The 24,237-nt window shown below is 38.7% G+C and overlaps 1 protein-coding gene across 2 annotated transcripts in view; it reads left to right on the forward strand.

Annotated features, from left to right (window-relative positions):
* The window catches only part of FHIP2A (FHF complex subunit HOOK interacting protein 2A), a 40,892-nt gene that overhangs the window by 6,083 nt on the left and 10,572 nt on the right, over window positions 1-24,237 (forward strand). For both annotated transcript variants that reach the window (XM_055424576.2, XM_055424577.2), the window contains exons 2-14: window positions 740-818; window positions 7,506-7,675; window positions 9,342-9,446; window positions 10,118-10,240; window positions 15,571-15,864; window positions 16,024-16,220; window positions 17,378-17,492; window positions 18,050-18,126; window positions 18,405-18,597; window positions 18,772-18,941; window positions 19,342-19,485; window positions 20,654-20,744; window positions 22,972-23,115. In XM_055424576.2, the coding sequence (XP_055280551.1) occupies window positions 740-818; window positions 7,506-7,675; window positions 9,342-9,446; window positions 10,118-10,240; window positions 15,571-15,864; window positions 16,024-16,220; window positions 17,378-17,492; window positions 18,050-18,126; window positions 18,405-18,597; window positions 18,772-18,941; window positions 19,342-19,485; window positions 20,654-20,744; window positions 22,972-23,115 (1,902 nt within the window). The remainder of the gene's footprint in view (window positions 1-739; window positions 819-7,505; window positions 7,676-9,341; window positions 9,447-10,117; window positions 10,241-15,570; window positions 15,865-16,023; window positions 16,221-17,377; window positions 17,493-18,049; window positions 18,127-18,404; window positions 18,598-18,771; window positions 18,942-19,341; window positions 19,486-20,653; window positions 20,745-22,971; window positions 23,116-24,237) is intronic.

The raw sequence follows: 24,237 nt of genomic DNA on the forward strand, positions 1-24,237 counted from the left end.
TTTTTCTATCCATTTAATACCCATTTAAAATACTTGTAAGTTTGCAATGAGATGGTTGAAGGGATATAATTTTGGCCTTAAAACTTCTGAAGTAAATTTCACAATCAAAATATGAGACATTTTTGACTTTGTGGAATTTAAATTGGTAGTGTTTTGTTCATGTGGTCATTTTGCTAAAAATATGCACTGCCTAATCTAGGCTTAAAAAGAAAAGATTTACTTCTGTATATCATTAAAAATAGAGAACAGTTTTAATCTGATTGCAGGGTTGACTTTGGTATATATTTTAGTAGTGGTGATGTGTAACTAGTTACATAGCAGCATTTTACTGTTTTGCATTTCAAAGTCCTAGGTACAAAGATCCCTGGTTATCAATAATTTCATTTTACTGATACTTTAGTAGTAGAATATTGTGTGTTTTCATTTGACTCCGTTACTTTTGAAGTCATGTATAGTAACTACTTTCAGGGAAGGAGAAAAAAACCCAATACTATAATTACTAATAACACTGATACATATGTTTTTCCTCTTTCTTAATAAATTACTTTACTTTCTTGTATTTGACATTGTTTTTGTTTCTCCTTGATATTTGACATACAGAATCAAATTAAAGCTCATTCCTTTTTAATACGCTGTTTTTGCATTATTAGTAGAAAAATACATTTATATTTAATACGAAACTTTTAGTGCCATTTTCTTAATTGTTGTGGTCTTTTTGTTTGTGTTTGTGTTTGTGTAGCTTGCACCTTCTCTTCCTTTACAAGAAGATTTTGTTTACCACTGGAAGGCAATTACCCATTACTATATAGAGACTTCAGGTAAGAAACCATGCTGATATTAATTAAACAGAAAATTCATGAAATATTAAAATGCAATCTACTCTTCAAAGTTATTTTGTATGAAACTTATAAGCAATTTGTTTTAATTTCTCTCATTCAAAAATACAGCTGTTGAACACCTACTATGTGTAAGTGTTGTTCTGGACACTGGGTGGTATGCCACTCAAATAGACAAAAATATCTGTCCTAAAAGAGCTTGTATATTGATGGTTGCTGTTTAATTGCTAAATTGTGTTTGACTCTTTGCAACTCCATGGACTATAGCCTGCCAGGCTCCATTGTCCAGGAAATTTTCCAGGTAAGGATACTGGAGTGGGTTGCCATTTCCTTCTCCAGGGGAGTCTTCCCGTCCCATGGATGGAACCCTGTGTCTCCTGCATTGGCAGGCTGACTCTTTACCAGTGAGCCACTCAAGAAGCCCAGATATATTAATTGTATTAATCACTCTGTCATGTCCGACTCTTGCGACACCATAGACTGTAGCTTGCCAGGCTCCTCTGTCCATGGGATTCTCCGACAAGAATACTGGAGTGGGTTGCCATTCCCTTCTCCAAGATATATTGATTAGGAGGAAGCAAACAATAGACAAGTTCACATAGTGTGTCGGATGATAAGTGCCAAGGAGGAAATGAAGCAGGCTGAAAGGGATGGAAGTGTATGGGGAGTGATAACAGAGCCATGGAAGACAGACGCTCTTTAAGATCAGAGAAATCCTCGTTACCCCAGGTGACTTCTGAGCCCAATCTGAAGGAAGGAGGAAGCAAGCCTGGAGGTGTCTAGGGAAAAGATCCAGGAGAGCACACAGTGCGCAAACCCTGAGGCTGCAGGGTGCAGCACTTGGCATGCACCCGGAACCACAGGAAGTGTGGCTGGAGCAAAATGAACAGAGAGAAATGGGAGGAGATGACATCAACAGGGGGGGGAGGCGGGGGGGCGCAGGTTCACCCAAGGCCCTCTAAGCCATTGCGAGGGCTTTGGCTTTTCCTCTAAGATGGGGAGCCTTTAAAGGGTTTTGAGCAGAGGTGTAACATAATCGGCTTTAAAGAGATCGCTTTGGCTTCTGCAAGAAACTTAGATTGCAAGTGTGCAGAGGTGAAGTTGGTAGAACAGTTAGGGGACTGTTGCAATGATCTGAGCAATGTCGGTGGCTCACACCAGGGTGGACATGGTGAGAAGTGATTGTACTCTGGGTATATTTTGAAGAAAGCTGTTGATGGATTGAATATTGGGTATGAAAGAATAAGAATCAAGGATAACTCCAAATGTGGGGCTTAGGCAGTTGGAATGATAGAAGGAGCACTCACTGAGAATGGGATGAGGAGATGCCAGGAGGAGCAGGTTTGTGAGAGCATTTTGGACTTGTTTAATTTGAGACACCCATTATATGTGCAGCTGGATATTGTCAAGCAGACAGTAAGAAAGAGGGATCTGGGATTTAGGGTGGAGCCATAAACTGGACATGGAATTGAGAGTCATCAGCGTGTAAGTGGCATTTAAAGCCATGAGCCTGGTGGAGATTACCCAGGGATAGCTACCGACAGATGGAAGAAAAAAAGTATTCAGGAACTGAGCCCTCATACTCAGTGTTTAGAGATTGGGAAAATGAGAATGATAGCAAACAAAGGAGATTTTGCTTTTGCTAGTGATGCACCAGACTGCCAAGAGAGAAGGGTGTCCTTGAAGCTGGCAGCCGAGAGAAGGATCAGAGTGTCTAATGATGTCAAGTCGATGAAGGCTAGGAATGGATCATTGGATTCAGCCATGAGTGGTCTTGATAAGAGCCCTTTTAATAAGCAAGAAAGAGAGAGAAGACCTGATTGGAGGAAGTGTAAGAGACAATGGACAGAGAACATATTTGGATAGTGTGTGAAGACTGCTCTCTCGAGGAGTGTTAGTGGAAAGGAGAGCTGAGAGACAGATCAACAGCCACAGGGAGAAGTGGCCTTGCGGGGCGTGGCGGGCGGTTAATTTTTTTTTTAAGATGGAAGGTACTGCCATTTGTACTTTGGTGAGAATGAGCTAGTAGAGAAGGAAAGGTGGGCACGAGAGTCATAGGAGATGATTTCTGAGCCATATCCTTAAGTTGGCAAGTGGGTTATGGGATCCTTTCACTTTTCACTTTCACACATTGGAGAAGGAAATGGCAACCCACTCCAGTGTTCTTGCCTGGAGAGTCCCAGGGACGGGGGAGCCTGGTGGGCTGCCGTCTGTGGGGTCGCACAGAGTCGGACACGACTGAAGTGACTTAGTGGCAGCAGCAGCAGTAGCGAAGGCTTAGCCTTCATAGGCTTGTGGACAGCTCATCCATAAAATTAAGACAGAAAGAAAAACATGTGGGTGTCAGTGCAGGAAAGGAGTGGACATGGTGCGGGCGTCTTTGGAGGTCATCTTCTTTGTGCTTCGGTCTTTCTTAGTGAATAGGCTGAAGAGCGAATATGGGGAAATGTGAATAAATTACGTCAAAATTTGGCAAAATTTTTGTGTAAAGGGTCAGACAGTAAATATCTTAGGCTTTGTAGGCCATGCAGTCTCTGTTGCACCTATTCAATTCTGTTGTTACAGTGCAAAAGCAACCTTCCACAGTACATTAAAAGAAGAGCATTCCTTTGTTCCAGTACAACTTTATTAAAGCAGATGGCAAGCCTGGGTTTGTTCCATGAGCTGAAGTTTGGCAACCTCTGAAATAGGAAATAGAGTAGTAGTCTTGCTCCATAGCCCTATGGGCTCCCTTAAGGAATATAGAGGTAAACGCTAGTGGATGTGCAGATTGAACACATATTTTTTTAACTGAAAGAATACATGAAGGAAAAAAAGTTGATTTGGCAAGCTGGTGGGGTCATAGATAATTCTTTAAAAGTAAGAAATTCCTCATTTTTATGTAATAAGTGATAATCAAACTATCTATATATACACCTTTAAGTGTAAAGTGTAATTTTGACCTTAATTTGGATGTTTAGATGGCAGATCTATAGAAAAGTTTTTTGACAGGAGAAATCTTTTCAAAAAATGACTATTCTTAGCCCTTGTGAGTATTTTACCCCTCCATAGTCTTAAGGAAATGCTTTAAAGGAAGACCTGTAAGTTCTTGCTTTAAATGATTTTTTATTTTTTTTTGCAATCTCGTAGCAAAAGCAAGTGTATATGTTACAGTAAAGTATGGGACAAAAAATGGGTCAGGCACAGAGAGAAAAGGAAGAAGGGAGAAAACTAGGAGGTGGTGTCTGACCCTGGGCTTGAAAGGATGAGCATTAAGTTTTGAGGTAGATAAGGTAGGCAAAGGCATAGTGAATAGGAATAGCTTATGCAAAGGCACTGGGGTCTAAACATGGTTTGGGATGGTGAGAATGGACAGCAGAAACTAGATCTTCTAGAGAGCTCGGATTTTAATCCTGTCAAGTTGAACTTATAGTTCATTTTTTTTTTTTTAAAAAAAGGTCTTTTTGACTGTTTTTCTCCATAAATACGTGTAATCAAACTGTGCTTAAATATTCATTCTTTCTTGGAACGTTTATATAAAACCTTTTTTATATAGGTAGGCTACAGTCCATGGGGTCGCAAAGAGTCGGACACGACTGAGCGACGGAACAGAACAGAACAGAACTCATTTTAGAAGAAAATGAATTGAAAATGAAGTGAGAAAATGAAGTGAAAATCAAGTTAACTTAATGTTAACATTCCTTGAATTCTTACGGTGTCATAAGGCACTGGGCTTCACACACATTATTTCACTGAAATCATACAGTAGCACTTACTGGTGTTGATTAGCTCCATTTTACAGATGTTGGAACTGAGGCTTAAATAGTTTGCCCAGGTCACCCAGCTAAAAGCAACAGAGCCAAGACTTGAATCCAGGTTGTCCAAGTCCAGGTCTCATGCTCTTAATAACTATCCCATACTCAATTAAATTTGATATGTCCTTCTGGGAAACTTCTCTTTCCCTTGTTTTCTCCATAAGGCTTTAGTATCATGGTTTAGTCTCTGTGTATAAATATACATACATGTGAAAGTGTACAGACAAAGCTTTGTATCATCAGATACATAGCATACCAGGATTGTATTGCACAAACTATAGCAGTACTAAGTAAAGAACAATAGAGACATAAAAAAATACACTTTATATTTAAACATTTTATAACACTTCACATTTTATAAGAGTAATTTAACCCTTTTATAATAAATTTACATTGGTAAACCGTGTGTTTTTACTACATTAAAAGTATTCATGAATTTTTACTTTAAAAAAAGTCAGTATTTTATAAGAATTTTCCTGAGAAGCAGCTTTTACTTTGGGACTAGATATCTGCTGATGAGAGTAGATGTCAGAAATTTTCAGTAGAGGGTCTTTCTTTGGGCTCTTCATGTTTTCAGATCTGGAGATGAATTGGGGGCAGTTCCAGTCCTGACTTCCCAGTGTTACAAAGCAATGTTCGTGTTAAGTCACTTCAGTTGTATCTGACTCTTTGCAGCTCTGTTGACTATAGCCCACCAGGCTCCTCTGTCCATGGGATTCTCCAGGCAAGACAATTGGAGTAGATTGCCAGGCCCTTCTCCAGGGGCTCTTACTGACCCAGAGATCAAACCCATGTCTCTTAAGTCTCCTGCATTGGCAGGAGGTTCTTTACCACTAGTGCCCCCTGGGAAGCCCGCAAAGCACGGTAATAGTGATTAAAACCAGGCCTGTCCTATCTTATTCAGCTTAACGTTCAAGGCCAACCTATTTTTATATAAAAGGACCTAAAGTTTAGAGATGGCAAGAATACACAGTACTATACAAAAAAGATCTTCACCACCCAGATGATCACGATGGTGTGATCACTCACCTAGAGCCAGACATCCTGGATTGTGAAGTCAGATGGGCCTTAAAAAGCATCACTAAGAACAAAGCTTGTGGAGGTGATGGAATTCCAGTTGAGCTGTTTCAAATCCTGAAAGATGATGCTGTGAAAGTGCTGCACTTAATATGGCCCCAAATTTGGAAAACTCAGCATTTTTACTCACAGGACTGGTAAAGGTCAGTTTTCATTCCAATCCCAAAGAAAGGCAATGCCAAAGAATGCTCAAACTACCTCACAGTTGCACTCATCTCACACGCTAGTAAAGTAATACTCAAAATTCTCCAAGCCAGGCTTCAGCAATACGTGAACCGTGAACTTCCAGATGTTCAAGCTGATTTTAGAAAAGGCAGAGGAACCAGAGATCAAATTGCCAACATCTGCTGGATCATCAAAAAGCAAGAGAGTTTTAGAAAAACATCTATTTTTGCTTTATTGACTATGCCAAAGCCTTTGACTGTGTAGATCACAACAAACTGGAAAATTCTTAAAGAGATGGGAATACCAGAGCACCTGACCTGCCTCTTGAAAACCTGTATTCAGGTCAGGAAGCAACATTTAGAACTGAACATGGAACAACAGACTGGTTCCAAATAGGAAAAGGAGTACGTCAAGGCTGTATATTGTCACCCTACTTATTTAACTTATATGCATAGTACATCATGAGAAACGCTGGGTTGGATGAAGCACAAGCTGGAATCAAGATTGCTGGGAGAAATATCAATAACCTCAGATATGCAGATGACACCACCCTTATGGCAGAAAGCGAAGAAGAACTAAAGAACTTCTTGATGAAAGTGAAAGAGGAAAAGTGAAAAAGTTGGCTTGAAGCTCAACGTTCAGAAAACTAAGATCATGGCATCTGTTCCCATCACTTCATGGCAAATAGATGGGGAAACAGTGTCAGACTTTATTTTTTTGGGCTCCAGAATCACTGCAGATGCTGATTGCAGCCATGAAATTAAAAGAGACTTACTCCTTGGATGGAAAGTTATGACCAACATAGATAGCATATTAAAAAGCAGAGACATTACTTTGCCAACCAAGGTCCGTCTAGTCAAGGCAATGGTTTTTCCCGTGGTCATGTATGGATGTGAGAGTTGGACTGTGAAGAAGGCTGATCGCCGAAGAATTGATGCTTTTGAACTGTGGTGTTGGAGAAGACTCTTGAGAGTCCCTTGGACTGCAAGGAGATCCAACCAGTCCATTCTAAAGGAGATCAGTTGTGGGTGTTCATTGGAAGGACTGATGCTAAAGCTGAAACTCCAGTACTTTGGCCACCTCATGCAAAGAGCTGACTCACTGGAAAAGACTCTGATGCTGGGAGGGATTGGGGGCAGGAGGAGAAGGGGACGGCAGAGGATGAGATGGTTGGATGGCATCACTGACTCAATGGACATGAGTTTGGGTAAAGTCTGGGAGTTGGTGATGGAAAGGGAGGCCTGGCATGCTGCAGTCTATGGGGTCGCAGAGTTGGACACAACTGAGCGACTGAACTGAACTGAAAGTTTAGATTTTCTGAACTGGCTAATTGCAATAATATTTTTAAAATTATAAATGCATACAAAGTTCTGATGTTATTTGTATTTTTTTCTGATCATGTTTCCATTTCCATACCCCATAAATGGTTCCTTTTCTGAATTATTATGCGTGAGTATTAACTTTAGAATATCTTTCAGAATATAGATTGTGTTTGAATAAGATATAAACCTTACCTAAGTGTGAACAATTCAGATTTTTCTCTGAATAGAAACAGGGAAATGCAAGAGTATTTTAGGTGCAAATGTACAGTTTAAAAATGTTTGAATATTTGATGAATGTCTTTATTGTTTAGATGATAAAGCTCCGGTGACAGATACAAATATTCCATCTCATCTGGAACAGATGTTAGTTATCTTAGTACAAGAAGAAAATGAACGGGAATTTGGAGAGACGGGGCCATGTATGGAATATTTACTTCATCACAAGATCTTGGAAACATTATATACCTTAGGGAAAGCTGATGTAAGTTCCTAATCCACATGATGTTCTTAGGCAAGTACGTGTAATATATGTTTTCATGTCTAAAGAAGCTGCCAAGCACTAAATTTAACTGTAGAGGTATATATTAAACATGGAAGGATTCAAGTCAGTACATGAAAAAAAAAAAGAAAATTGTATGGCCTGTATGAGTATGATTTTCCATAGAGATAGCAAAGCCCCCAAATCCTCTAGACAACTGGTACTTAGGCTGCTTAGAATTACAGTGTAAACATTTATAAAAATCTACTCAAGTGCAAATGCTCAGAATCAAAGGAAATGAGAAGGATCCCATTGAATATTGGGTTGTAAAAATTATTTTTTATAATCCTGAAAGAAAATATCACTGATCATTCTGACATTAACACTTCTGATGAGCGGAATCAGTTCAAGTAAGCTCTTCGATGACTCTTCCTCCTCTTCAAAAACAAAGAGGTGATCACCAAGGGGCCTCCCCCAGCCCTAAAAATTGGTGCTTCTGTTCTGTGAATTTCTGTAATATATGTGAAAATCAAACTAAAAAAGCCTCAAACAGATGTTTAAACACCAGATAGAATTATGAAGTCATATTGAAGACGATTTCCTTTTAATTAAGTCTGTAATTCTCCAGTTCATTTTTAGGTTAGATTCATTCAGTTTATATTTTCTAGCTAAATATCTACTCACTAGTATCTTCCAGTTCGTTCCCTTCTTCCCTCCTTTTTCCTGTCCTTTGTAGAGAGAGATTATACAACATTATATTGAACAAATATTAATCAATTTCTGAGCAAATGTTAGTAATTATACTACTGGGAAATTTATTTTGATATTGGTGATTATAAATATTGTGTTTTATCTGAATAATGTAATTTACTATCTTCACATACTATTGTGCTTAAGATTATAGCTTATGCTGTTATGCTGTTTCCATATAAGGTGTCTATGGTGATGTTTTGGAAATATTTTGTGACTATTTAAATCTGAGTCAATATAAGCAGGTTAATTTTAGAACGTATAACCTTGCTAACTCATACTCTCTTAATTTACAGCATGTGTAATCATCAGGTTTATCTTCTTTTCAGCAAATATTTAAAACAATTAGCATGTTATCAAAACTTATTTATTAAATATTCTTTGCCTATAATAATCATAATGTAAATAATTTTGCGACTAATTTAAAATAGCATTGTTAGAATAAATCACAGCCATTTATACATAGGATTCCTTTATTTACACACATGTGTTAGACCTTATTTACTCCTCCATATATATGACGAAAGGTTATTGATTACTTGTCGTAAATGTAAGTGATAAGATCCTGCCCTTGCCTGGGCCAGGGAGTTTCCTTTTACCCTAGCATTTAGAATAGTAACAGCTTGACACTACCTGCACCAAACTCCAATCTCCGTGGTACATTATCACCATGCTGCTTGTGATTACATCAGCCTGTGGTCTCACACACTCTTATAAATTTTATTTATAGAGTACCAGTCAGTAATAATTTGATTGAGAATTTTATTTAGACAAAGTCATTAACTGTCTAATAGCATTGATTTTTGAAGGTGGAATATATTCACATACATTGTCTCTGATTTTTTTCAAGCTTTTGAGTAAATAAGTTTTCATTGTCTGTTTTTTTTCTTGTTTGTTTTTTGTTTTTTCCTGTACCCAGTGTCCTCCAGGAATGAAACAACAAGTTTTGGTGTTCTATACCAAACTTTTGGGGAAAATCCGGCAGCCACTGCTTCCACACATCAATGTGCACAGGCCAGTGCAGGTAGTTTGTTCCCTTTACATAAAACTATTTGGTTCGCTGCTTTTTGCATAGAAATAATTTTATATGATTTTTCTAAGAGTAAAAATAACATGCAAAGTAGCAAATGTTGATACTTGAGCTTTCTTGATGCATGACCTTGTATTAAATGCACTTCATGTCTCTACATTTCTCTCTTAAAATTTTATACATTAATTTTACCATTTACTTACTTTCATGATATCTCAAGAAGTTTATTAAATACCTCACTAATTTTTAATAGTAACATATTTGAAAAACTTATTACTAGCAGATTTATTTTGATATAAAGTAAAGTGAAGTCGCTCAGTCGTGTCCGACTCTTTGCGACCCCATGGACTGTAGCCTACTAGGCTCCTCTGTCCATGGGATTTTCCAGGCAATAGTACTGGAGTGGATTGCCATTTCCTTCTCCAGGGGATCTTCCCAACCCAGGGATCGAACCCAGGTTTCCCGCATTGTAGATAGATGCTTTACTGTCTGAGCCATGGGAGGGGTTTGATATAGGTGATTGCAAATAGTGTTCTTTATGAAAAATGCAATATATTTGCATTATTTGAAAAGTTTAAATATCCTGAAGGTGAATGAATGGCTGTTTAGATGTTTATTTTAAAAAATAGCCTAAGTTTAAAATTTTGTTTTAAATTTTTTGACAGAAGTTAATTCGACTGTGTGGTGAAGTCCTTGCAACGCCAACAGAAAATGAAGAAATTCAGTTTCTCTGCATTGTGTGTGCAAAGCTGAAACAAGATCCCTATTTGGTTAATTTTTTCCTGGAGGTATAGTTTACTTCTTGTCAACCTTCAAAGTATGTGTATATTAAAATTATCATGAGGATTGAATTCTCTAAATAATATTAGAAGGAATTACATTTTGTGAGTAACAGATAGCCTGTTTTACTTCCCCAAAATTATTTTCATTTAAGAGCACTGTTTTATTTTAACCTGAAATCTCCTGAGAAAAACTACTCTCAAAGAATGTGACTGAACCACATGCAGGGAGCAGAACAGGGGCTGGACAAATACAAAGCTACTGCTTAGGAGCACAGCTCGAAGGGCAAATCTGGAAGAGGGAAGTCACGGGAATTTTTAAGCTATCATATTTTCAGCCAGGCTTGCTCAAGCGTGGTGTGTGGGTAACCTGACCTAGGGTAAGAACGGTGTGTGCAGATTTGGACAAGATGCGAAGCATCACGAGTCACCTCCCCACCCTGGTGTAGCATTGAGATTGCTCTGCTAATTGGTACTGTCTCTTCCTAGCCATAGTCACCAAATTGTGGTTTACTTAAATCAGTTAATATTTGGATTTTATTTCCAGTTTTAAATTAGAAAATAACTCTTCTATTTTTCCTGTTTTCATTTACTTTTTTTAGCAGTAGTCATTTAGAAATAAATTAGGGAAAATGTTAGGGATTTTTAGTTTTAAAAAAAAGTTTTTTTTAATCTCTTGTTTTTTTAGATTGATGTGTGTTATACACAGTACAACTCAGTCTCTCTGGTTCTGTGAGTTTGACAGACACATACAGTTTTATAACCACCACTACAATCAAGATACACAGCAGCTCCATCACCTTACCTCATGTCCCTTCCTGGTCATCCTATTTCTACCTCTGCCCCTAGCAATCACTGATCTGTTTTCATCCCAAGTTTTCTCTTTTTCAGAAAGTCATAAAAATATAGTCAGGCTTTTGAGCCTGGTTTTTCTTTATTTCACTTCCATGCATTTGAGAGTCTTCTGTGAGTTTGGTCACAAACAGATACTGCTTTATACTACTGAGTAGTATTCTATTGTATTATGTTGGATGTACCACAGTTGTTTAGCCATTCACCAGTTGAGGGATTTATGGGCCAGTTTGAGACAGTTACGAATGAGGCCATCGTAAACATTCACAGATTTTTGTATGGACTTAGATTTTCATTTCACTTTGGGAAGTACCTAAGAGTAGGTTTTCTGGAGAGTATATTTGCAAAACTCTTTCCAAGTGGGTTTATCATTTTGTAGCCCAGGGGCAACTTATGAGAGCTGTTGTTCCGTGTCCTTGTCAGAGTGGGTGTTGTCAAGTTTTTTGTTGTTGTTTTTTGTTTTTAAAACTTTTAGCTGTGCTAATAGATGGGTTCATTTTTTATTTCATTTTATTGAGTAACTAATTCAGGATGTTATTCTGCACTGTTACTGCAGGTAGGTAAGCACCTACCTTACCAAGCTGCAAAATTGCGTGGAATTAAATTTCTAGGTTAGTGTTAAGGACTATGAATACCTGTTTTTCGTGACATATATTTTGAAAATTTGCTTCAAAATGGCTGTAATAGCCTTGTGATATATCAATTATCTTGATTTGGCTCAGTGTGAGATTTTTCTTCTCAAAGTTCGTTTTTACTTAACTTTTCTTAAATTACTTTAGATGAATATATTTTTTTTCCAAGCTTAAGCTTTAAGGAGATTTTCTCAGAATCTCTGATACTTGTTTCAGAAGTACACAGCCATAGATCAGAAACTGAAAATTTGCAGGCATATGTATGGTTGCCTGTCTTCAGAGAAATGTTTACATGTAGACCTCAGTATAAAAACCACCCTTCTGAATTAGAGGCACGTCTGCTGTAATCCCGCATTTTTATAACACCTACTTCTCCAAAGACTGAGGTGGTAGGTGACTACATTTTCTGAACTGACTGGACTATTCCTATGCTTTTAATATTAATCTTAGTGCTTTTAATGTCAGTTATTACAGTCTCCCTGGCATTAGAGTCATTTATATGCATTTTATTTTCTCTTCCTGGTCAATAAGCTCCTTGAGGACAAGGATTCTATTTTATTAATCTTTGGGCCCCTATAGCCTCTCTGGTATCTAGCACAGTGCACAATAACTGTTTAATTAACACTTACTGAATGAATGAATCTTTTGAGACATACAGCGTTATTACTAGCATGATAGTAATAGAGCTTCCCTTGTGGTTCAGCTGGTAAAGAATCCACCTGCATTGCGGGAGACCTGGGTTCCGTCCCTGGGTTAGGAAGATCTCCTGGAGAAGAGAAAGGCTACACACTCCAGTATTCTGGCCTAGAGAATTCCACGGACTGTGTAGTCATGGGGTTCAAAGAGTCAGGCACAACCGAGTGACTTTCACTAGTAATAGAAGTACTTTGCATTTCTCAAGCATATATCCCTTGAAATCTAATCTCTCTCTTCATTTACATCAGCCAGTAGATGCATTTGCTATGAGTTAAGTGCAGATGGTAGATAAGTTAGAAACATTCTTTGCTGTAAAGGAGTTGGTGGTCTGGTGATGAGGGAAGACTAATGCTCAAATACTGTAATCTGATGTAGAGTAAGGCGAGTATCATAAGAGAGATACAGAGTACATGCCCCATAACCTTCACAGGAGGAAGAGATTGCATCTGCCTGGGTCATTAGGAGGGAGCATGGAAGAGGTTGTCCTTGAAATGAGCCTAGACAGATGTTTAGATAAGAATGGGCAGCACAAGTAAAGGAGTGAAGGTCCGTGGTGTGTTCCCATAGTTTAATTAGGCTATGTGGTAAGAAAGGGACCCAGACAGATAGATTGGGATTGTCAAAGGCTTTGAATTCATGCTTGCTTGCAGAGCTTTTTTAAATGCAGATCCCTTGGTTCCACCTCCAGATATTTTCATTCTGCATGTTTATCAAGTCCCACAGAAAACCATGAGCCAGCAGTCCTGAGCTGAGAAACACTAGTTTAGGGAGTGAGTGCTGAAAGTGGAAGTGTTAGTTGCTTAGTCATGTCCTACTCTTTGCGGCCCCTGGATTGTTCTTCCTCTTGCCATTCTTATCTGACATGCTACTCCCAGCAACAGTATTAACATTTTAGATGGAATAAAATATTTGACATTCATAAAAACTATGATACGCAGTTGACTTCATAGGAAATTGGGAAGGTGTTTGGAATATTCATTTAGTTCCATAGGATTGTTTTCTTCTAATATATGTGCTGTGAGCTCAATTTCTCAGTAAGATTGGTCTAAACTATACTTTTAATAGCAATAAAAGTGATTTATAATATCATGTAATTTTGGAAGGGGAACTTTGACTTTCAGTTCAGTTCAGTTCAGTCACTCAGTCGTGTCCGACTCTCCGCGACCCCATGAATCACAGCACGCCAGGCTTCCCTGTCCATCACCAACTCCCGGAGTTCACTCACACTCATGTCCACAGAGTCGGCAATGCCATCCAGCCATCTCATTCTCTGTCATCCCCTTCTCCTCCCGCCCCCAATCCTTCCCAGCATCAGAGTCTTTTCCAGTGAGTCAACTCGTTGCATGAGGTGGCCAAAGTATTGGAGTTTCAGCTTTAGCATCAGTCCTTCCAATGAACACCCAGGATTGATCTCCTTTAGAATGGACTGGTTGGACCTCCTTGCAGTCCCAGGGACTCTCAAGAGTCTTCTCCAACACCACAGTTCAAAAGCATCAATTCTTCGGCGATCAGCTTTCTTCACAGTCCAACTCTCACATCCATACATGACCACGGGAAAAACCATAGCCTTGACTAGACGGACCTTGGTTGGCAAAGGAATGTCTCTGCTTTTTAATATACTATCAAGATTGGTCATAACTTTCCTTCCAAGGAGTAAGCATCTTTTAATTTCATGGCTGCAATCAGCATCTGCAGTGATTTTGGAGCCCCAAAAAATAAAGTCTGATACTGTTTCCACTGTTTTTCCATCTATTTCCTATGAAGTGATGGGACCAGATGCCATGATCTTTGTTTTCTGAATGTTGAGCTTCAAGCCAGCCTTTTCACTCTCCTCTTTCACTTTCATTAAGAGGCTTTTGAGTTCCTCTTCACTTTTTGCCATAAGGGTGGTGTCATCTGCATATCTGCTGCTGCTGCTAAGTCACTTCGGTCATGTCCGACTCTGTGTGACCCCATAGATGGAAGCCCACCAGGCTCCCCCGTCCCTGGGATTCTCCAGGCAAGAACACTGGAGTGGGTTGCCATTTCCTTCTCCAATGCGTGAAAGTGAAAAGTGAAAGTGAGGTCAGTCAGTCGTGTCTGACCCTTAGCGACCCCACAGACTGCAGCCTACCAGGCTCCTCCATCCATGGGATTTTCTAGGCAAGAGTACTGGAGTGGCTTGCCATTGCCTTCTCCGTCTGCATATCTGAGGTTATTGATATTTCTCCCGGCAATCTTGATTCCAGCTTGTGCTTCTTCTAGCCCAGCGTTCCTCATGATGTACTCTGCATATAAGTTAAATAAGCAGGGTGACAATATACAGCCTTGACGTACTCCTTGACTTTATTCAGCATTTAATGCACTTTTCTGATGAAGCACTGTGATAGGTCCTGCAGAAAAGCTGATTTATGATGAATTCTAAATTGTGTGTGATTTTATTTTTTTGCTCTTGCGTTTAGATAGAAAGCAAGAAACCTTTGCCTGGAAACTAATGATTTGCTTCAAGTTAGGTTCTTTTTGTGTTTGGCTGTGTACAATGTGGGGAGGGGGTCACAATATTTCAAGCAAATCTTCATTTTTATCCTCAAAAACACTAACAATTCAGGGTATTGAGTTATATTTACAGTTCAGTTCAGTTCAGTCACTCAGTCGTGTCCAACTCTCCGCGACCCCATGAATTACAGCACGCCAGGCCTCCCTGTCCATCACCAACTCCCGGAGTACACTCAAACTCATGTCACAGAGCAGAGGTATAAGGAAAAGCCTTAGAAAAATCATCTTAGAAACTAATTTTAGAAGAATCCGCATTTGGGCTATTTATTTTTAGTAGGCCAATGATGCGAAAACAATTAACAGCAACTGAAACTTCCTGAATCTTATTTTTTCCTCACTAACATCAGTTGTTTTCAGTAGCAGTCAAATAGTTATTATTAATATTGTTCATTGTTTACAGTCAGTGTAAAACATTTTGTAGATCCTGTTCTGAAGACTATGATAAATGCCTATGTAATTTTAAGACATCTAAAGCACAGTTTGTTTAAGTCTGGGTATTTTCATTTGTCATATCACTTTTATGTGTTGTGACAGTGGCCAGATATTGAGTGTTAATTACAGAAAAACACATTAAAATATGATTTCTGTTCTATGAATCTTACAAAACATGTATTCCTTTTTCAGAACAAGTTTAAATCATTGGCTTCCCAAGGAGGCCCAAATGCAATTTCAGAAGATGTATTAAAAGGTCAGGATTCCTTGTCAACAGATACAGGCCAGTCCTGTCAGCCAGAAGAACCATCTGGTGCTTCTGGAACGGAGCACACAGACTTAGAAGATGAGCCTTCTCATCAGATGGGTGACCTGTCCACAAGCTTGGAAAATCTCAGTGTCACTGCATTGACAGAGGCCACAGTTGTTCGTCCAAACCAGGATTACAACCTAGTGAATTCTTTGTTAAATCTCACTAGAAGTCCTGTGAGTCATCTTCTTTTTTTCCCCCCTAACATAATCGCTGTTAAATGCATAGAAAAAAAAATTCTATTTTTATTTTGGCTTAAAACGTTAATCCGTTTAAGAAACAACCTGATACATGTCAGATTCAAGCACTATAAGGGTGTGTGTTTTTCCCCTCAGGATGGCCGAATAGCTGTGAAAGCCTGCGAGGGCTTGATGCTGTTGGTGAGCTTGCCGGAGCCAGCCGCCGCCAAGTGCCTCACGCAGAGCACGTGCTTGTGCGAACTGCTCACCGACAGGCTTGCCTCCCTGTACAAGGCCCTACCTCAGTCAGTGGACCCCTTAGATATTGAAACAGTGGAAGCAGTTAACTGGGGGTAAGAGCCGCTGTTTGCGTTTTCCTATGAAAGTGACCTCTTAAACACACACTTTTAAATCCGTTTGCGTTTTGCAGTGACAGACCTCTATGTTTGAAATATATAACATTGCTAGTCATCATTAAACCAGATTGTTGTTTTGAGGCTTGCTTTAAACTTTATCAGGAATGAATTGGCGTGGTAACAGTCTAGGTGTTACATAGTTAAGTTGTTCTTTCCCTTTTGTCTCTTGTAGTGATCAGTTAATACCTTAAGATCGATAACTTTATCTATTTTTTAAAAAAACCAAAAAATTTGTGTGGAACCTCACCTCCCAACTCTCACCTGTTTCCCCCAGCGTTAGGGCTACCCTCTTGATTCTCATATGAAAATAGGATTACTGCAGAACATTTATAAGTAATTAAAAGTGTGAAAGTAGCTCAGTCGTGTCCCGACTCTTTGCGACTATGGAATTCTCCAGGCCAGAATACTGGAGTGTGTAGCCTATCCCTCCCCCAGTGGATCTTCCCAACCCAGGAATTGAACCGGGGTCTCCTGAATTGCAGGCGATTCTTTACCAGCTGAGCCTCAAGGGAAGCCCATTAAAAGTGTAAAGCAGCATAAATAAAATTACTCGTAACCCCACCGCCTGTAAGCAGCCTAACATTTTTGACATCAGGATCTGTTGCTCTTTCTCTGTGCATTTTTAACCTTCTTTGGTTTTTACTTGTTTGTTTCCATTCTGTATTCTGTCAGCATCTGTAGGCCAGACCCACTTCTTAACTTCACTACTGGGTGGTATTTTAAGGCAGGAAGAGAAGCAGGCCAGGCGTTTCCTTTTGCCATCCCTTCTTCACGTTCCTTTCCTTTCATCCTAGAGGCTGAGAACTTCCAACTTTCCGTTCTTGTTACTCAGTCAAACTTATGGTGGAAATATGAGGAGGTATCTCAGTGGTTTTTCTGCTGTAGCTCCATTCTCCACTTAATGAGTGAAAATTATTCACAACTTTTAAGAGTTTTATCTTTGGCTTTCATGTATAAATCCCTCTTCTGATTGTCATCCAGTCTCACCCGCCTGAATATATCATCCCGTGTATTCATTCACGGGTCTTCATCTCCCCGTATGCCCTGAACTGGATTAATGCCTTTGAATAACTATGTTCTTCTGTGTCCTATAGCTTGGACTCATATAGTCATAAAGAAGATGCTTCAGCATTTCCCGGAAAAAGAGCCTTAATTTCATTTCTCTCCTGGTTTGATTATTGTGATCAACTCATAAAGGAAGCACAAAAGGTTTGAATACTTTTGTTGTTTATTGATAACTTAAAAATATAAATAACTACTGAGTGAATTTGAATACTCAATCTATATTCATAAATATGTCTTAATTGTCTTAGGATAGATAGCACAGTTAGTGAAATAAATAAAATGAAATAGCAAACCCTCCAAAAGTATATATATGTGTTTGTGCGTGTGTGTGTGTGTGTGTATTACAGCTCTGGAATAAATCACAGTTAAGTTCTGCCCTTATGTTTCTTAAAGTAGTATAGCACAACCCTTTACAAGGTAACATTGACTTCCCTGCATTTCTCCTCTTTGGGGAGATGTTAATACAATAAGCGGTTGGGATAATATTTTTATCCTATTTGTCTTTATTCTTGGAAATTTAAATAACATGTAAAGGAACCAGTAGCTGACATTTCATCTAGGTTTATATGCCATCAACGAGATAAGCAATAAGCAAGTTTGTTTTTCTACGTTAAATTAGATGGAAAGTGCAAATTGATTTATTGGTATTATAAATTAATCTTTCTCATTAAAAAAATATGATACTTAATACTATGTTCTAGACTGCTGCTGTTGCTCTTGCCAAAGCTGTTCATGAAAGATTTTTTATTGGTGTTATGGAACCTCAGCTAATGCAAACGTGAGTGGCCTCTTTATTGTTGTTTAGTAGCTAGGTCATGTCTGAATCTTTGTGACCCCATGGGCTGTAGCCTGCCAGGCTCCTCTGTCCATGGGATTGCCCAGGCAAGAATACAGGGGATCTTCCCAATCCAGGGATCGAACCTATGTCTCCATTGCAGGCAGATCCTTTACGTCTGAGCTACCAGGGATGCCCATGAGTGGCCTCTTTACTTTTTTTAAAAAAAAATCACTGTGTTCTTGTTATTCTTGCCCCCTAATTACCTGTTTGTTATGCAGTTCTGAGATGGGTATTCTGACATCAACTGCTCTGCTCCATCGCATTGTTCGGCAAGTAACCTCTGACATTTTGCTTCAAGAAATGGTGTTTTTCATCCTTGGAGAACAGAGGGAACCAGAAACTCTGGCAGAAATTAGCAGACATCCTTTAAGACATAGGTTAATTGAACACTGTGATCACATATCTGATGAGGTGAGCTATACAAGGATTTAGAATTGGACTTAGGTTCTTTGACGTACTGACCTTGATGTACTTGTCATGTTTTGAATACAGCCTTATTTTATGTGGCTTTTTATTTTGAAAATTGAAATCATGAAAAATAGTTTTAAGTATTTTTCAGTTACTTTTTATCATTTTGGGTTTCAGATCAGCATAATGACATTAAGAATGTTTGAACATCTTTTACAAAAACCCAATGAGCACATTCTTTACAACTTGGTCCTAAGAAATCTTGAAGAAAGAAACTATACCGAATATAAACCTGTGTGCCCAGAAGATAAAGATGTAGTGGAGAATGGATTAATAGCAGGAGCAGTGTAAGTTTCTATCCAGCTCTGAATTTAGCATTTCATATTAAGTCATAATTTTCTCCCCTCTTAATTTCTCTTCTCCTCCTTATTCTCTTAAAGTATTTTAAAAAAATACTTTAACAGTTTAAAAGTTTTTTAAAAATAAAATTTAGATGTCCTGATATTATTGTCCCTTCAAATCACAAGCGGCAGTATCTATTCACTAAACCTAACAAAGTCAATATAACCTTGAGTTTGATGTTAGTAAAAAATGTTAACTTCTCTGTGCAATATAAATAAATGCATTCATTATTCCTTAATTCCTTTATTAGCAAAATTATGTAAAGGTTTCTGAGAACATAGCAGAGAATCTTTTGGTTTAGAAAATATAATAAAATTTTTTTATGCATCATTAAATTAAACTTAGAGATCTGGAAGAAGATCCCTTATTTACTGACATTTCACCAGATAACACTTTGTCAAATCAAGAGTGGCTTAGTTCCTCGCCTCCTGCTACTCCAGACCACCCCAAAACCGATGGCAAAACTGAAGTCCACAAAATTGTAAATAGGTGAGTTGCTGTATGTATTTGACTTGCATCTCTTTCACTTGTTTTTATAATGTATAACAGCTCTGCTCTTTGATCATTATAGAGATATGTCATGAACTCAGTCTTCCCTTTTTTAAAGATTATGTCATCTTTTTGAAATGCTAGGTAGCTAGTGAACAGCCTAGAGGCAGTGATCGATACAAAAGAGGGAAAAAAAAAACTCTAGAGTGATAGTGAGGAAACTAATGTTCAGGGTATTCTCCTTTTGTTTTTTTTTAATGTAAACAAGTTTAAGTAATTCCCAGTTGGAACAACATTGAGAATTTCCAGTTTGACGGATTGAACTTACTAGCCATGTACTCACATGTGCTAAGTGGAGGGCTATTTCTTTTCATTAGTTTGTGTTTTTATATATATTTTTTAACTAAATTAATTTATATTTGTCTTTGACTGTGCTGTTGCCTTGCTCAGGCTCAGGCTTTCTTTAGTTGCAGAAAGCAGGGTCTGTTCTCTGCGGTGTGTGGGTTTCTCGTGTTGCGGAGCACAGGCTCTAGGTGTGCGAACTTCAGTAGCTGCAGAACATGGGCTCACTAGTTGTGGCGTGGGGACTTATTTACTCTGTGGCATGTGGGATCTTCAGGACCAGGGATCAAACCCCTGTTCCCTGCATTGGCAGGTGAATTCTTATCCACTGCACCACCAGAGAAGTCCTTTATAAAGGGTTTTTTTTTAAGTGCCTTTTCCCCAGTAATTTTCTTCTTTTTCTTCCTTTGCAATCCTATCAGTGACGGGCCAGGTGCTGCGAGGTGGCTTTAGAGAAAACTGCACATAGTGCAAGATGCATAGTTAGGGTGCATGAGAATCTAAGGTTCTGTAACTTAAAAGCCAGTTTCCTGACACTAACAAACATCAGGGCTCTCTGTCATTGCCCTGTAATGTAGAAAGAGTCAAGTCACCTTCTGCTTGATTTCTACTTTAAGTGGAATGAGCAATTTTCAAAGAAAACTTTTAAAATAATGATAGTATTTAATCAGTAAATTGTAGGACTGATTCAAGATAAATACTTTTCAAGTTTCCATCTGCATTAATACTTGGCTAAACTGAAGATACTGCTAGATATTTTAATACACTAGAGATAGTGAATTGTGAGAGTATCTATGTTACTGATTGTAGCTGTTTTCCCTTTAAGTTTTCTCTGTCTGGTCCCAGATGAAGCAAAATCGTCCTACCACGTGGAGGGCACTGGATACGACACCTACCTCCGAGATGCTCACAGGCAGGTAGGTGAAGTGATTTGACGTGAGAGCTAATAAGATGCACAGACACAGCCCTCGTCACTTGGGCCATAGTTATTTCTCGAGAGGTTCCCCTTTATCTGCACGACCTGAATTCCGTTCTTAACCTCTTGAACTTTCTGTCAGTGACCTGACTGCCTTTCATTGAGTGTGTGTCTCTGTCCCAAGATTTCTCTATGCTTCTTCGCCCCCCAACACCCACCCCTTTTCTTCCTTTTCTTTCTGTCCTTGAAGTTATTTCTTTCCTAGCTCCTTCTCCCTGCTGATCTAAACCATGACTTTTAAATGATTCTAGCATTACTCCCAACCCACAGGCTGTTTCCTCCCCTCTTCCCCACTGTAATTCCCATGGACTGCCTCTTCATCCTCTGCATCCCAGCTTTCCACCTCCCTGAAACCACTTTCTCAACCGTCTCCTCTTATTTATTAAATGGACTTCGAGAGAATCATCTTTTCCCTCTGCAGCATTGTGTGTGCTCAGTTTCTCTAGCCCCATGGACTGTAGTCCACCAGGCTCCTCTGTCCATGGGGTTTCCCAGGCAAGAATACTGGAGTCGGTAACCATTTCCTTCTCCAAAGGACCTTCCCGACCCAGGGGTTGAACCCATATCTCCTGCACTGCAGGCAGATTCTTTACTGCCGAGTCACCAGGGAAGCCCCCTGTAGCATTTTACATTTTACCAAATTCCAAAGTTTTGAAATGCCTCACATCAGAAAAATATGCATTTAATTTTCTTTCAAATCTTTTGGGTGGAAGTGTGCTTTTATTGATAATTAACTTGCGTGCCCTTACAGTTAATTCATGATGCTTTAAGCCCAAATTCAAGTCCCCATTACTATGTGACTAACTAGAGTACCAGGGTACCAAATACATTCATGTGACAATAAAATAGAGACAATGAAAGCGGCCCCAACCTCAGTAGTACCGACTGGATTTTTAAACTACTGTAATTCTCTCTGAAAAGTTTTATTTCCACATTCTGATAACAGTTAAAATTGTTTTAGGAATATTTGAAAAGAGAAAAAAAAGAATAGAAAAAATTTAGACTTACTTTCTAGCTCAGAAATTCAAAAATTTTAATATAAAAATCCTTTATTAAATATTGGGATGTGGTTTTATAAAGAAAATTGTCTATTGAAAGAAATAGTTTAAAACTCACGAGATATTGAAGAAGTTGGGTTTTTAATCATTTTAAATATGTTTTTCTTTTAAAAGTTGAAGCTAGTGCTTTGTAGTAAAAATATGTTTTAATCTCAGCTAATTTGTAAACTAAGATGTCAAAGTAATTTTGCTTTATTTAATAAGGAGAATGTGAAAAGGAAAAGAATATGAAAGAAAACTATGCTCCAAATTTCTTTTTTTTAATTCCAGTAAATTACATGTCAGGGAAGACTTTTAAATTTTATTTTTTTTATAAGAGATATTCTTGTGCTTACAAAAATCCATATTGTGGTGTTCCTTACTGATAAAATGTATAGTCAGGGCCAGTTTCCACTTACTTTTAACCTGTCGCAGACCAATGCTTTTGTAAAATATAAAAATGAAATGCCAGAAAAATGAAAAAACACTAAATACAAGCCCCAGTTATTTTACTAGATTGAACAGACATAAAATGTACTCAGTGAAATTGAAAGAGAAGTTTCTAAACTGGCTGTCCGTTTTTGTGCTTATCTCATCGCGATGGTAGTGAACAGCTTTCAGACTGTACTTGCAGCAGCCCTGTTTCTTCCTGTCATAATAGTCACAGCAACATGCCTGGGTAAGCACATGGCAGCAAAGTCAAGTTTGCCTTCTCAGATGACATGCATCTGTTCACTTATTATATTTCATTTATTTTGTACAGGACATGTGACATTTGAGAGTAGATTGGGAAATGTGGCTAAGACTTACTTTGCTTTCTAAATAGTCTAAATCTGTGATGAGAATAAGGAAAGGGTTGACATCCTCCAAAGGGAAGAGCTTATGCTTGCCCCAGCAGTGCGAGGGGCGCTTGGGTAGAGTTAGAATCTGCCTGCTTTCCCACCAGCATGTTGGAACTGATGGCTGTAACCTTACCTGTGCCATCTTCTCCCGTCTCCCGTGGCACCTGACACTTAGCAGACACTCAGCATTTGAGTGGATTGTTATGCTTATTCGGGGAAATTGTTTCTATTTAATCTCAATCTGTTTTCTCTCAGTTCTTCTTTAATGAGTAAAATGCTTTCTCCGCAGTTCCGGGATTACTGTGCTATCTGCTTAAGATGGGAGTGGCCTGGCTCTCCAAAAGCATTGGAAAGGTGCAATTTAGAAGCAGCTTTCTTTGAAGGTCATTTTTTGAAAGTCTTATTTGACAGGATGGGAAGAATTCTTGATCAGGTAATGAATTTTAAAATATTAATTTCATATTATTTTATTACCATTCACTGTGGGTTCTGTTTACAGCTTAGTTTACGTCTTCCATGGTTTTACTGTTTTCTTTTTTCCACCAGATGACTTTTTCATAAAGCTTGATTGCCAACAATTGGTGGGTTTCTGATGCATTCATTATGTTAAAACTTTGACCTGGCCTGACAAGTGTTACAGATTTGTGTGTTTACTTCTTGCTGTAGGCCATTGTCTTATTAACAGTAGTCTTAACACCTTTTGGCAGTGACTAGATGGGCTACCGGAGAAGGCAATGGCAAGCCACTCCAGTACTCTTGCCTAGAAAATCCCATGGATGGAGGAGCCTGGTAGGCTGCAGTCCGTGGGGTCGCTAGGGGTCGGACACGACTGAGCGACTTCACTTTCACTTTTCACTTTCACACATTGGAGAAGGAAATGGCAACCCACTCCAGTGTTCTTGCCTGGAGAATCCTGGCGATGGGGGAGCCTGGTGGGCTTCCGTCTATGGGGTCACACAGAGTTGGACACGACTGAAGTGACTTAGCAGCAGCAGCAGATGGGCTACTGTCTATGGGGTCGCACAGAGTCGGACACAACTGAAGCGACTTAGCATCAGCATCAGAGTGCTTTCCTAGAAAGCCTTTTGGTTAGTACAGATACAGATAGAGTGAAACTTGTTAGGTTGAGTACAGAAGGCTTTAAATGTCATTTCAAACCAAATCTTGAGTGCTCTGGTCTTGCTAAAATTACAGAACAGTATTAGATGAACCTGCTTCTTCAGACAAAGAATTTGTTAATGATATTCATATTCCATAAGGGGAAATGAAATATAAAAAGTCAATTTACTTATTTCAAGGGAAGTAAAAATCACCGCAGCTGATACGCCGCTGTGTCTCTCTCACCGACTATCAGGAGAACTGAACTTGAGTCCTCCCTCCCTCTGTCCCTGACATATAGAGTAAAGATAGAGCTTTGAAATGTTTTATACGTTGATATGGACACTTGAAACTATGTGGCATTAAACTTGCCTCAGCATGAAAACTGCCAATTTAGAATTAATTTGAAATCCTATATTAAAGTACTTTTTTTTTTTTAGCATTTTAGTTAAATATT

This window comes from Moschus berezovskii, chromosome 12, assembly GCF_049115385.1.
Source record: "Moschus berezovskii isolate FMDL1 chromosome 12, NW_MosBer_1.0, whole genome shotgun sequence".
NCBI classification, from domain to species: Eukaryota; Metazoa; Chordata; class Mammalia; order Artiodactyla; family Moschidae; genus Moschus; species Moschus berezovskii.